Below are 15,147 nucleotides of genomic sequence, written 5' to 3' on the forward strand. Positions count from 1 at the left end.
GACACCTCAAAATAAATAAATTTGTTACGTGTTGCAAATTGGATAAAAAAATAATTAAAAGAAAATACAATAATGGCAAACATATTTAACAGTGTTTTATTTCCTTCTCAACACCCATAACAATAATGGGCAATCCTATATACTGGTTTCAATTACAAGTCTTGAGCATACATCGTGATTATCATTATTCAATTACAAAACAAATAATACTCGCTCATACGATTAAAGTACAACAAATTAAACTTGAATCACCACAAATTGATCGAAAAATTATTAGTAAAGGCGCTTGCTCATGAGAAAACCGTTGCTTATTGGTAAATGACATATATCAACTTGTGGATTTTGTGACATTTCCTTAGTGAAGTTGAGACATTGTTGCCTAAAGAGTCTCTTGTTTTCTTGCACATCTTGTTCTTGTTTAGCCACATTCCCTTCGCATAGGGTGTTACTAAAACAAATTAACCCTCCAATCTTTACCAGCTTCACTAATCTCTTATAGTAATCAATGTAATTAATGGTCTGAGCTTCATTAATGATTGAAAAATCAAAGCTTCCCAAGTTTAATTTCCGCATAATAAAACACATAAATTGACAAGATAAAGATCGACTTGAAGTAATTTAATTATCTGCATACAATTTTCATAATTAATAACCTTATAGCCCATCTAGTTGTTTGGAAATGTTGTCACAAAAATACTACTGGTAATATTTGTAGAATTAAAAATTACATTTAGTTAAACTTTTTGTTGTTGTTGTAATTGACATGTACTATGCACACCCAAATTAACAAATGCAAATTTTATTTTAATTATGACATTTGATATCGCTGTATTAGTTTGGAGAGTCCGAACCCATAACGAGCAATTCCTGGAATCACCACTGAGCATGAAGCCATGAACAATTGAACATGTCCACACTAGCACACTGTGATCCGAACCCTGCTGTGCTGAAATAGCTCTAGGATGTTCTAGTACCTTCCAAGTTCCAACTTCATGAAAAATGTCACGACACCATCAGACCCAAGTATCTTTGCTACCTGCCTTCCAAAATCCCCATTTCCATTGAATTCCGGGAAATAATGCGACACATTTTGAGATGAAATTGCTGCCAATCACAGGATCTAGTTCATGATGAATGAGCAAAGACATTGCAGACAAGTTTTTGCATTTGTCTATGACGAAAGAAACAAAAGAGATAGCACGATCAATGTCTGTGATCACCAAATATGCTGTAAAGTCCTTTAGACTCTTCATCCCTATTCTTCCATATGAATCCGTGACATCAAAAGAAGCCTCCATGTTTGCATAAGCACCAGGACCCAGACTCAAAGAGATTAAGTAGGGGAAAACATCAAATAATAAACCAAAGTTTGGATATTCTGCCTCCGATGGTTCAACACTCTTTACTGACTCTAGAAACAACTCATTGACAGCACTAGAACACAGGAATGAGCCAATGAGGGTCCAAAGACTGCTTGACTCAAGCTGCAATTTTTTCAAGTGAGGAAGTTCTCCTACTTCAAAAGTGTCTGGTCTTTCATAAGTAAGATCAAGGTCCAACAACAATGGAGTTTCCAGGACAAGTGCTTTCGGCCTAACACATTTAAGCTTCAGCTTCACCATCTTGGGTGCAATTATAGTCAGAGAAAGAGGAACATTTGACACGGTCCACTGACAGGTCTTAAGGGCTTGGAGGCAAATTTTAGGCTCTTTGAGTCCTCCAACACCTAACAAATTCAGAATCTGCAAACAAGGGAAACAATCATTTACCTTTGAAAGGTTTTCATCATCAAGTCGTACAGTTTCAAGTGTTAGACTTGTAAGAGAAGTCATTGCATTCAGCCCATCAACAGATAACCAAGTGTTCTTAATTGTAAGTTCATTTAGCCTATGGCCTGCACATCAGTAAAATTAACAGCCCATTAGTTCCCAAGGAGATGCATGCAGGGGCTTCAGAATCCAGTTAGTAGAAAAACGTAGTTGGAAGGAACACGAATTTGTAACAGAAAGAAATCGACAATGCGTCTTGAAATCCTAGAACAGAAAACAGTTCATGACCTTCATGTACATCAATTTTTAAAAGAGCCTAGTATAAATGTATATACAGCTTAGGGAATTCAGGAAGTTATGTTGTATAATTGTATTTATGCCTGCAAATTCTACTTGAGATTTAAATTGTTTCAAACATTGAAAGAGTTTTACATGTTAATTGAAGTAGGGATGTCCGGATAATAAGTTAAACCAAGTAAAAACTAAGAGATGTAAAACAATTAACTTTGTGTCAATACTCATGCTTAAAAAAGCATAACCCTATGTGAGTGGACTCCTATTGTGACATTCTATATTAGCTCTGTCATCTTCTTATCTAATTACAGCTCATATAATTTCCAGACAGCATTTACCAAATTCACACAGGTAAATATTGACGCGTCAAAGATAAACCACCAGTTTCACCTATCTAATTCACTTATAACTTGTATGCTAACCAATAACCAGGCTTGTAAATTACAGAGTTTAGCAAATTTCATAATTGATATCAACTGTATTTGGTTGGTCATGCACCTTACCAAGGAGTATAATTGAAGAGAGCCTATTACAATAGCTTAGGACTGCTAATGCAACCTCTAAAACTTAACATCCCACCTTCCTCCAACTCAATATAGCTTATTTAATTTCTACAAGATTTAAATGCATGTGATACATGCTTCAATTTCAAAAACACCTATAACAACCACTTTAAAAAAAAAAAGTACATATTAACATAAAAAGAAAGGGCATTACAAGTACTTTAGGTGGACACCAAATTTACAAGAATTGGTTTATAGTTATAAAAAGAAATTTTCTTACTATCCTACCATGGAGTATTGCCAACACTCATCTCTCTGCCAAGTTCCCGCAAACCCCTCAACCTAGTTCACCCTCTAATCCTGTATATTTATCCTAGCCTAAAAATTTTCTGGGCAAGATACGGCTAATATATGCATCTAGATTCTAGATGGCATATGAGATAAAAGTACAAACGGAGTATATCCTTCTTGAATTTCACTATCACCCCTTTTTTGTAGCCGTGAAAAATTAAGGTTGTCACTAGATCGCATCAACCATTTAGGTTCAAACCAACGACACGAGGTAAAGTGACTAGGCATCTTTATTGTATTACATTACACCCATGAGTACATATCTCCTATGTTAGTCACATTCATATTCACATTCTCATGTTGGGCAGTGGTAAGTTTTCAAGTGTCACACCTGGCTATCTCATGAGAAAATTTATTACCTACACGACGAGGAACTAGAAATGGAGGAAAGTTAGGCATTTACAAATGCATAACAAGGGGTATTCATGTAATTATACATATATACAAACGAATGTATATCCTGGTATCATTGGATGATCAAATGGTACCACTGAATATATAGTGATACTATATATGCACATAATGGTATTATATATGCATTCAGTTGTACAAAATTTATGCATAAATAGTACCACTGAGGATCCAATAGTACCATATAAACATTTAGTGGAACAATCAACATGTGGTCCCCCATCACGTGATACAATCCGACCAAAAAATAGGTGGGGTCCACCCACAGACCTCTCTCTTCCTATCTCTCCTTTTTTCTCTCTCTATTTTAAAAATATTTTAATCAATGTTATACATTTACAAATGCCTAACTTTCCTCCCTACATGACTATACCCACTTACCCAAGTCAAGAGTGTCGAGATTCCAACACGGATACTTGAATCGAATTATCGAAATGAAGGTTTTAGACTTTTAGTTATCATAGTTTCTCTCTGAAATTGTATTTCACCTTATCAAATGCCTTCTCAGACTACTCAGAATATTCCCAATCGAAGCAATAAAGCATATACTAGTATTAACTAGATTTAAAATTAACATCTAAGTTTTATTTTCCGATTATTTTTCCCCAAAACTGCATATAATCAACATGTCAAAAACAACTAACTAAACTAAAAATATGAGCTAATTTATCTAAATATACCAAAATAAAGCAATCAAATTCCAACAAAGTAAGAATTTTGTAAAATATATTTCCAATTGATTATATTTAATATACCTGTAACATAATTTAGATTAACTATTAGCAACAACAATCAGCATAATAATCCAATCAAAACCAAACCCATTTCAATTAAACTCTAAACTCAAAACTCAAAACCAAAATAACTCACAATGGCGAGAGATCAAAGAAAGAACAAAGGACCGTCTCCAACAAGACTGAACCCAGAAATCCAAAAACGACAGCGTTTTCAACCGATCACCAATTTGACCCAACCAAACCGAAACAAACTCAGAATCCGTCAAATAAAGATCATCATCGTCATCCTCTACGTCATCGTACGATAAACTCTGGAGCGATTCATCGACTCCAATGGTAATTGAGTTGAGAAGTGGGAGTCCGAGAATGAAGCGAGTGAAGTTGGATTTGAATTGAAGAGTTGAAGCTTGAGATCGTGATTTTGTGTAGTGGGTGTAAGAACAGAGGAGGTTGATGGAGGTGACACCGTAGGAGAGAGAGTTGAGGGTTTTGCAGGTGAGTCTGCAACGAATTAGATCGGATGAGTTGAGGAGTTTGTGGAAGATTTCGAGGATTAGTTGTGGAGGGAGATTGTCCATGGCGGGGAATGTTGGGTTGTGTGGAATTGTGGTTACTAACTTACTATTACATCAAATAAATAAATTTAGGCCTATTCTATCCATCTTATTTTTAGCTAAATTGAATATTATTAAACATAATTTATTTTTACTGAACTGAAATTATTTTTACTGAATTTCTATTATAATTCTGCTTTAAGAAAACTGAATTTTATTGAACTCAACTTATTGTTACTGAACTGAAATTATTTTTACTGAACTACGGAATTTAATTTTACTGAACTAAACTTATTTTTACAGAACTGGAATTATTTTTACTTAATATTACTTTTGTAAGGTGAAGAGAACAAGGCCTAACTGTATAAAGTATAAATTTAAAATTCATGACCAAAACACATGTAAATTAATGTAGTTAATGGCTTTTTTGTTCTTTCTTTCTTTCTAAAACTCTCCTTATTTAGCTTCTTATGTGCAATCTTTAAAGCTATATATAACATTTTCCTTAATATAATCAATATACGAGCACCAATTAAAAAATTGTATTTTCTCCGTTCACTTTTGGTTCTAACACTTTGACTTCCACTATTTCCACCCTTGCTGATGAATAAATTCAATCAATAAATAAGGTCAAGTATTGTATGAATGTGAATTGTGTAAAATTAGAAGTGTTCCAACTGAAAGTGAACAAATGAAGTATTACGCAAACTAATGCTTAACTGTACATGTGTTAATGAATGTGATATTAATACTCCCTCCGTTCCAAAAAGAACGACCCATTTAAGTTGATTACGCGGGTATTAAGGAATTTAAGTAAAAAGAAGTAAAAGTATATTGGAAAGATAAATTTACATGGGGTTTGTAAAAAAATAGAGAGAGAAAGTAATAAAATAACATGGAAAATCAAATTTTTATATGGGGAAGCTAATTTTGCACAAATATTGTAGCAAATTGGTGGGTGTTTTAATGCAAATGGGTCATTCTTTTTGGGACAAAGTTTTGGCTAAATGGGTCGTTCTTTTTGGGACGGAGGGAGTAGAAAAATTGTTTTTAATAATCCTACTTTGATTTTCTTTTCCAGTTTTGAATTACTATTGAAAAAGTCTTAGCTTTAGCGATATTGATAACCTATTATAATAGGTTACCAGACACATGTTACTAATCTATTGATCCAAAAAAAAAAGCAAAAAAATTTATAATAATCTGATATTGTAAAATATATATATAAATAGAAAGAAATCTAATAAAACCTCACATGACTAAATTTAATCTTAACATAGAAATCAACAAAAAAAAAATTAGGAAAAATTGCTCGGAATAATCCCACCTTTGGGCCGTCCGTTAAAAATAATCCCACCTTTAGATTATTTTTAAATAATCTCACCTTTACCCCCGATATTTTTTTAATGGTCCCATTTTACCTGGAACCGGTTGTGTAGGTAATTTTTTTTGGAAAATTTGTTCAAAAGGACCAAGAAAGAAGGCATTTTTGTTCAGAAGGACCAATTAAGCCAAAAGTTGTTTAAAAGGACCACAAAAGACAATTTGGGTTGTTGAGGGGGACCAAGGTCAATTTTCAGGCAAGTAGGCAAGTCAACGCCTCCATCACGTGCATGGCACGTGACTCGTTAATTTCACCAATTTTTTTTTTTCCTTTTTCCACAATTTTCCTTTAATTTTCCAATTAACCCCAATTTAACCCTTTTCAATTCCATTCTCTCTCCTCCTTTCTTACTCTAGAAGCAATATTCATGGCATTTACTCCTCTTGTTTGCCATTGTTAGTGGGCAAACTTTGCTGTTTTGAATTGATCACTGATTAGTTTGCCCATATTTGCAATTGATTGCAATTTCAGTTTGCTCATATTCATGTTGCTGCAAATCCAAATTTGAAACACAAAAACGTACAACATCAAGCAAAATCCCCTAAATTCGACAAATCGCAACCAAAATCAGAACACATGCCTTGTTCCGCTTTTCCTCGATTGCGCTCTGGATAAATTGTTAGCAGAAAGAGGGCGCAATTGCATATTGTTCAAAATCTAGGGTTTATCCATTGAGGAGAGAGAAAGAAGAAGAATTATAAAATTTGGGGGAAATGGTGATTTTTGGGGGGAATTCGTGAAGAGTAATGGAAAAAAAAGGAGGAAAAAAAAATAAAAATTTGACCCAATTTAATGAGTCACGTGACAAGCACGTGATGGTCAACGCCGGATTCCGGCGTTGACTTGCCGGTAAATGTAACATGGTCCCACTCAACAACCTAAAGTGTGTTTTGTGGTCCTTTTAAACAACTTTTGGCTTAATTGGTTCTTTTGAACAAAAGTGCCCTCTTTCTTGGTCCTTTTGAGCAAATTTTCCTTTTTTTAAAAAAAGTTTAATTGACACGTGTAGTTGCTTGATTGGTCAAAATTATAAAAAAAAAAAGTAGTTTACAAATAAATAAAAAACCACCAACTAACAACACCTAAGCCACCACCATCCCCACCACCAAACCCAAAGCCTAGAACCACCATCCCGCCCAGAATTGAAACCATCGCCACAGTGCTGACCGGAATCCCACCTAGCCAACCCAACTCCAAAACCCCATTAACCCATTAACTCAAGACCCTTCGAAAACCACCAGAAATTGGGCTCAACGCGGAATCGGGGAAGGAGAGGTCAACGAGGCTGGAATTAGGGGACGGGGAGGTCGGCACGGTCGTAGGAAGACGGGGATGTCGGCGCGGCCAGAAGAGGACGGGGGATGGGGGTGATCAGCGAGCTGAATAGGGGGATAGGGGTGGTCAGCAAGCTTGAATAGGGGATGGAGGTGGTCGGATTTGTGGGACAACAAGCTTCCTGGGTCAAGGGGCCGGTGGTAGGGGAGCTGGGGAGGTGGTTTGGCTGGTGGTGATTTATAAATTAATTAATGTTTTTCTTAACCTTTTTTTTTTTTTAATATTTTTAATTTTAATTTTTGGACTAATCGGGTGTCGACACGTTTCAAATAACTTGCTATAACAAGTTAACTAAACGGTAGGGACCATTAAAAAAGATCGGGGGGGTAAAAGTGAGATTATTTTTAGCGGACGACCCACAGGTGGGATTATTCCAAGCAATTTTTCCAAAAAGTTAATCATGAGAGAACATGAGTCGTGCAAAAAAATTCCCAAGTGTTACAACTTAAAGAGAATGAAGTATATATATATGATATTAGATTCTTCATTTACCATACAAAGGTTAGAAATATTCATGCATATATAGCCTAGTGCTTATGCATTGAGATGATGCCTCTCAATATCTTTGGTAATACCTATGCAGAAGTCAATGATTTGGGTTGGGTAAGGCCCATCATCAGCAATTTTCTCAAATTCAGCATTCCACTTAACAACTGTTATTTCACCTCTAGGAATCACATGAATACTAATTGTTAAGCTCTTGAACTCTTCAAGGAGATCACCTTCAATAATTTTGAATCTTACAAATTTGTTTTCTTCATCTATCACTTCAACTATCTCCTTAGCAACACATTTCTTCCCATCTGCAATTCATGCATCATATACTGATTAATATATTACTTGACTATATTAGTATCAAAATTTTGACATTATTTACAAATTTTACTAATAATTGTGACATCATTTTGTGTATTTATATATTTAATGAATGATTTAATAATATGGTGACATAATTAGGGCCTGTTCTCATTGACTGAACCCAGCTGAACTGAACTGAACTCAGCTGAACTGAACTGAACTGAACTAAACTCAGCTGAACTGAACTAAACTGAAATGAATATTTTATAAGAGAAGGAAATTAGGAGCTGAACTGAACTGAATTGAACTGAACTGAACTGAACTGAACTCAGCTGAACTGAACTGAATTTCAACGTAAGAGAACATGCCCTTAATGTTGACATAATTATGAAATGGAGATACAGTATCACAAAATTAAAGTTAAAGTGTTACAACAAATTTGAAAGAAAATAAAAAGTATGACCTGTAACGTAATAACTTTAAATTTACATACACAAGAAAGTAAATTAAATGATATGCATAGATTATATGAATTGAATGTATGATCACAATTATTACGAAGTATATGAATAAGGATGAGTAGAAATTACCAATGGTATAATACCAAGAAATGACAGAGTCGAGCCTGCCTAATTCTCCTTCATGAAGATCACAAGTATGTATTTTATCTGGAGTGATATTGGGAACAAGTTCTGGATTTTGACCAGAAAGTTGACGAAATACATCTCCATCAAACTTAATTTCAACTTCAACTTCAAGCTTTCCTCTAATTCCCATTCCTTGAAAAACAAATTAATTTTACAATTATGGATGGCTTTAGAATTTATATTCCTAGATGCTTAAATATTACAAGTATATACAAGCATATAATTGAATGTGTGTGTGTGTGTTTTTTTTTTGTCCAAACAATTGATTAATATAAGGTATATTGAGGCTATAATTTACGTGAATATACTAACAATAATTAATTTGTTATGAGTTGACTTTTTTGGTTTTTTTTTTTTTTTTTTTTTTTTTTTTTTTTGGGTTCATGAGTATATTACTCCCTCCGTCCCTAAATTACATTCATACTTCTCTCTATTATGTGAGAAATAAATGCTAGAAGTAGGAATGTAATTTAGGGACGGAGGAAGTAATAATTAATTTGTCATGAGTTGACTTTTTTGGTTGATAATGTGTTTGATCTAGATTGCTTGATAATGTTCAAACAACAAATGGGCAAGACTTGAGTATAACTAGATCGTGCTAGGTGGTGCCCTGTGAAACGTGTAGTCTAGGCATGATCATGCGGAGGATCCTCTCTTTGTGTGTATTAATGTCGTCTGATTTAATTACCAATAAAGATAATACATACCCTTTTTCCTAAAAAAAAAAAAAAATTGTATATACAAAAAGTGAAATGCTAAATACCGCTCTTCATAATTATCGCCACCACCATCATTTCAAGCAAACGGACAATTTTACCCTTACATTTTTTTTCATATTTTCTTTCTCTAACAATAATCCATTATTCACAACCATTACAACCACTACCTTCGACACCGGATAGATAGGGGTGTACATAAACAGGACCGGACCTGAAAACCGACCTGACCCGGACCTGTTGGGACCGGACTTGACCCGGACCTGTAGATTCAGGTCCGGTCCCGGTCCTTGAAATTCAAGGATTCCGGTCCCGGTCCAGATCAGGTCTAAAACCGGGGTTTTTAGGTCCGGACCTGAAACCCGGTAAAATTGTGTTTTTTAAATAAAAAAAAGTTTCTTTTTTTTCTAAAAAATCAAAACAAATCAGTTCATTTCTAACCCTAGGTCCCTAACTCTCTGACTCTCATAGCCTCTCAAGCTCTCAGCCGAAATCCTCGTCGGTCACGCCCTCACGTTGCACGGCTGCCCCTCAGACGACCACCAGGCACCCACTGCCCGCCAGGAACCAGTGCAAAAACCGCCCCTACTGTATAAAATTTCGATTGTATAAGTCACCGCACGCAAACTACAGGCCACCAGATCGCGCGATTGTAAAGACCACGGCCAACAGACTACGTGGCTCCAACGACCGCGACCACCAGAACGCGTGGCTCCAAGTTCTCTAACGATTCCGACGACCTAGATCTGGGCTAAGTTCCTGCAATTCTGCTGCCTGCTAACTGCTTCGTTGCTTCCTAATGTTTTTTTTTTTTTTTAATTTTTTAAGTTGAATCTGAATTATGTTTTTTGAAAGAAGAACAATCTCAAATTAATATTAAATAGCAATATAGACCAGTTAAAATTGGTTAACATGTATTATTTTTTTTTTCAAATTGATTTTTTTTAAGTTAAAAAAAAAAGCAGGTCCAATCAGGTCCAAAACCGGATCGGACCTGTTTTTCCAGGTCTGGTCCGGAACCGGACCTGTTGATTCAGGTCGGTCCCCGGTCCTCGAAAAATAGAGATTCAGGTCCCGGTCCCAACAGGTCCGGTCCAGGTCCGGTCCGATTTTGGACCGGTGTACAGCCCTACGGATAGACACGACGAGGGCAAATGTCAAGGAAAAATGGATGGTGATAAAGACGGCTCGACGGAAAATGAACCGGGGACACCAACTTCCGGTGGTTGAAATTCGAAATATTAATCGGAGAAACTGGCTGATGACGGTCAACTAGAGTTAAAAACCAATTATACGGTAACCGGTTTTGGCCTCCGATTACCGTTGTGGCCTTTGGTTACCTTACAATCAAATAAGAATGTTAAAAAAAAGAATAAAAATGGTGGCTGGTAATCGGAGGTTAAAACCGGTTGCCGGCTGCGGTCAACCGGATTTGGTCGCCGGTTACCGTTTGCTGGCAACCGGTTTTCATCTCCGACATCAGCCACCGGAGTTTTTTAGAAAAAAATGAAAAATCGCCAAACATACCTTTTTTCCACCCATTATGTCGCTGCTGCTTGAGGACACGCCGCCGCTGTCGTCGTTACTTGAGGTCATTGCGAAAAAATGGAGGAAAATGGGTTAGGATTTAGTAAGGGCAGGATTGGCATTTTACATCAAATGATGGCGGTTTTGATAAATTTGGAGGGCATTGTCTTATTATGATGAGTCATATTCATATAATCTTTTTTTAAAAAAAATAAAATAAATAAATAAATAAAAACAATTATACATATAGTTACGCATTTTAGTTACATAATGTTAATCTCTTTAACCATAATATATACCCTTTTCACATTATAAAATTGTAAAAAAAAATTATATACACCTGCGTGTAAGGTGTATCCAGGTTATCCTTTGCTCATTTAATATTTTTTGCTCATATCTATACTATATATTAAAAGGCGTTCCTAAGAACGTCGATGTGCCACGCAGTCCCTTTTTGTTGCTCCACGTCATCATCCCTATGTCTCATGATGCCACATCATCCCTCAAACAATGCCACATCACCCAAGCAACCAATATTATTGAATATAAAACATAAGGTTAAGGGGGATCGAACCCTCAATCTCTTACAACAAAAATAACCATTTCACCATCTAAGCCACTTATCAAGTATACTATCAATATGAAAAAAATAATAATATAAGTGCAAACCACAAGATTCAATTAAAATAAAATATTCTAAAAACAAAAACATGATTGCACGTCTACAACAGTAGCAACCCAGGGCAACGCCCGGGCTACTCAATAGTTAAAATTTTAAAATGAGCAAAAAAAACTAACTTTAGATGCACCTGTATACCTCTATATGCAACCAGGTATATATATAAAAGGTGTTGATAAAACAAGATAAAAAAAAAAATTAAAAAGAAAAACACAAATTTTTCAAAAGATTGGCTATTTTCACTTTTTCAGCCTATGCTGAATATACAAATAAAAGATAGTTAGTGTGTTTCTTTTCATTAGTTACCCTCATCTATAACACTTGTTACTAGATGAGGTACTTCAATAAGATGCAGCTGGAGCCTAGGATATAATATATGATGATGTTATGAAATTCACAATAATTCAATTAAATTCAGATGGTGATAAATCATTCATGAATGACTTATGACTTGATGGTCTGTCTTTGATGAATGGGGTACATTGGCCTTGCAATAATAAGTTGTATGTACGTAGTCATGCAATAATTTATTGGTTAGACTTAGGGTCTGTTCACATTTACTGAACTGAACTGAAGTGAGCTGAAATGAATATTTTATGAGAGAAGGAAATTAGGAGCTGAACTGAAGTGAACTGAACTGATTGGAGCTGAAGTGAACTGAAATTAAGTAAATGTGAACGGACCCTTAATTCGAAAGAGCTAGGGATAAGGCACACACTAAGTAAAGATGTGATATTATGTATAGAAATTAAATGAAAGTAACGTAATCTATGGATAATATTGAGTAGTATATGGATAATAATTAAGGTATGAATTTACACAAATTAACAATATTAAGGCCCTGTTCTTTTGAGCTTCTGGGCAGAGCAGAGCAGATTGAAGCAGAGCAGAGCAGATTTCATTATTATTATTATTATTATCATCATTATTGTTATTATTATTATTATTATTATTATTATTATTATTATTATTATTATTACTACTACTACTACTACTACTACTACTACTACTACTACTACTACTACTATAATAATAATACTAATGATTTATTATTGTTATTAAATATTTAATATTATTATTATTATTATTATTATTATTATTATTATTATTATTATTATTACTACTACTACTACTACTACTACTACTACTACTACTACTACTACTACTACTACTACTACTACTACTACTACTACTACTACTACTATTATTACTATTATTATAATCATTAAATTTTATTATTAAATATTAATTATTATTAATAATATTAATATTTTTAAATATTAATTATATTATTATTATTATTAAATATTATTAAAATTATTATTAATATTATTATTATTAGATATTAATTATTATTATTAAATATTAATTTTTAATAATATTATTACTATTAAATATTAATTATTATTATTAAATATTAATTATATATTATTATTATTAAATATTAATTATTATTATTATTAAATAATAATTATATATTATTATTATTAAATATTAATTATTATTATCATTAAGTATTAATTATTTATTATTATTATTAAATATACATTATTATAATAATTCAATATTAAGTATTAATTTTAAGTAGAGCAGAGCAGAGTATGACAGGGCAGAGCAGAGCAGAGCATATTATATTGAAGCAGAGCAGAGCAGACCAAAGCAAAGCAGAGTAGATTTCAGCAGACAAAGTAGAGCAGAGCAGCTCTAAAGAACGGGGCCTAAGTAGTATATGGATAATAAAATTAAGGTATGAAGGGTAATATAATACATACATACATATACATATATATATATATATATATATATATATATATATATATATATATATATATATATATATATATATATATATATATATATATATATATATATATATATATATATATATATATATATATATATATATATATATATATATATATATATATATATATATATATATATATATATATATATATATATATATATATATATATATATATATATATATATATATATATATATATATATATATATATATATATATATATATATATATATATATATATATATATATATATATATATATATATATATATATATATATATATATATATATATATGTACAGTATATATATGTACATATACACATATATATATATGTACATATACACATATATATGTGTATATGTATATGTGCGTATATGTGCGTATATGTATATATATATATATATGTATATATATATATGTATATATATATATATATACATGTATATATATATATACTACCTCCGTTTCATAAAATCTGCAACAATTTCCTAAAACGGAAACTACACATTATGTGCAACAAACCAAAAGTTTCCCCTTTTAGTAAATTTTTTGTGTAAAATTACCACCATACCCTTACTAAATTATACTTAACTACAATAAATAACATATTAACTCTTTAACCCAAATTAATTTATCCTTAATTAAAACCCTAACCCGCATTCTTTCTCCACCCTCACAACCACATCCACCACAAACATCACCATTTTTTCTCTCTCCTCCCTATGAACCACCTCCAACAGCACGACACCACCACTCAGTTCAAGTCTCTCTCTTCACTCACAACCACGAAACCACCACCACCACGAAACCACTACCTCTGTTTCCCCGTTCAAAGTTGTCGTCGTTCACCCCTTTCACGTCACCCTGCGAGTTCACGGCGATTTGGGGGTATGCGATTTGGGGGTCGTGCGATTAGGGAGGTCTGCGATTTGGGGGTCTGCGATTTGGGGGTTGTGCGATTAGGGAGGTCTGCGATTAGGTTGCGATTCGGAGGTCTGCGATTTGGGGGGGGTGTCTGCGATAAGGTTGCGATTTGGGGTTTGCAATTTGGTTGGGTGGGTTCGTTGGTGGTGGCCTGGTAAGTGGGGGTTTTGGTTCTTTGGTGGTGAGTTGGGGTCTTGGTTCGTTGGTGGTTGGATGGGTTGTTGGGGGTGGTGCGAGTCGGTTGGATGGGTTTTGGGTGGTTGTGTGAGGTGATTGGTGGTGGTGAGGTTGGTTTGTGCGTTGGTGGTCTGGTGGTGTTGGTGGTCTGGTGCAGTGGTCTGGTGGTGGTGCGCTAGTTGGGTTTTGGGTGGTTGTGGTGGGGTTATGTTCTCTCTCATCCAATTAATCACATGCCCTTTTGTTTACTAATCTTTGCTTAAGAAATTTTGCCTTGGGAATTGTGCAAGGCCCTTTGTTGAAGATTTTATGAAATGGAGGTAGTATATACTACCTCCGATTCATTTTAGTCGCAACAAAGGACAACTTTACGCAAACCAAGGCAAAAGATTGAAAGCATGATTATGAAAAAATAAGGGTATATGCTTAATTATTAATCCAACCCAAAATAAAATTAAAAAAAAACCTTAATTAAATTAAAACCACCACCACTACTGACACCACCAAGCATCACCCAAACCACCCACCACCA

General features: G+C 34.0%; 2 protein-coding genes across 2 annotated transcripts; both read right to left on the reverse strand.

Moving 5' to 3' along the window:
• Window positions 1–588: 588 nt before the first annotated feature.
• On the reverse strand, window positions 589–4,658 carry LOC145612415 (F-box/LRR-repeat protein At4g29420-like). The gene is made up of 2 exons (XM_081667791.1): window positions 4,199–4,658; window positions 589–1,894 (listed from the first exon to the last, which is right to left on the reverse strand). Exons 1-2 carry the CDS (start codon window positions 4,641–4,643, stop codon window positions 1,014–1,016), a joined length of 1,326 nt encoding a protein of 441 aa, XP_081523917.1. The 5' UTR covers window positions 4,644–4,658; the 3' UTR covers window positions 589–1,013.
• A 3,214-nt stretch (window positions 4,659–7,872) lies between these two features.
• On the reverse strand, window positions 7,873–8,913 carry LOC145612778 (MLP-like protein 31). Its single transcript, XM_081668067.1, has 2 exons — window positions 8,727–8,913; window positions 7,873–8,141 (listed from the first exon to the last, which is right to left on the reverse strand). Exons 1-2 carry the CDS (start codon window positions 8,911–8,913, stop codon window positions 7,873–7,875), a joined length of 456 nt encoding a protein of 151 aa, XP_081524193.1.
• Between the last annotated feature and the right edge of the window lie 6,234 nt (window positions 8,914–15,147).

The sequence above is a fragment of the Chenopodium album genome, chromosome 24 (assembly GCF_948465745.1).
Source record: "Chenopodium album chromosome 24, dcCheAlbu1.1, whole genome shotgun sequence".
Lineage (NCBI taxonomy): Eukaryota > Viridiplantae > Streptophyta > Magnoliopsida > Caryophyllales > Amaranthaceae > Chenopodium > Chenopodium album.

Bases quoted from the DNA above. Each gene is read 5' to 3' on its own strand.
- LOC145612415 (XM_081667791.1), bottom strand. From the start codon at position 4,643: ATGGACAATCTCCCTCCACAACTAATCCTCGAAATCTTCCACAAACTC. The intron at 1,895-4,198 runs GTGAGTTATTTT...ACTGATGTGCAG, and splicing joins TTCTTTGATCTCTCGCCATT to GCCATAGGCTAAATGAACTT.
- LOC145612778 (XM_081668067.1), bottom strand. From the start codon at position 8,913: ATGGGAATTAGAGGAAAGCTTGAAGTTGAAGTTGAAATTAAGTTTGAT. The intron at 8,142-8,726 runs GTAATTTCTACT...CATGAATTGCAG, and splicing joins TTCTTGGTATTATACCATTG to ATGGGAAGAAATGTGTTGCT.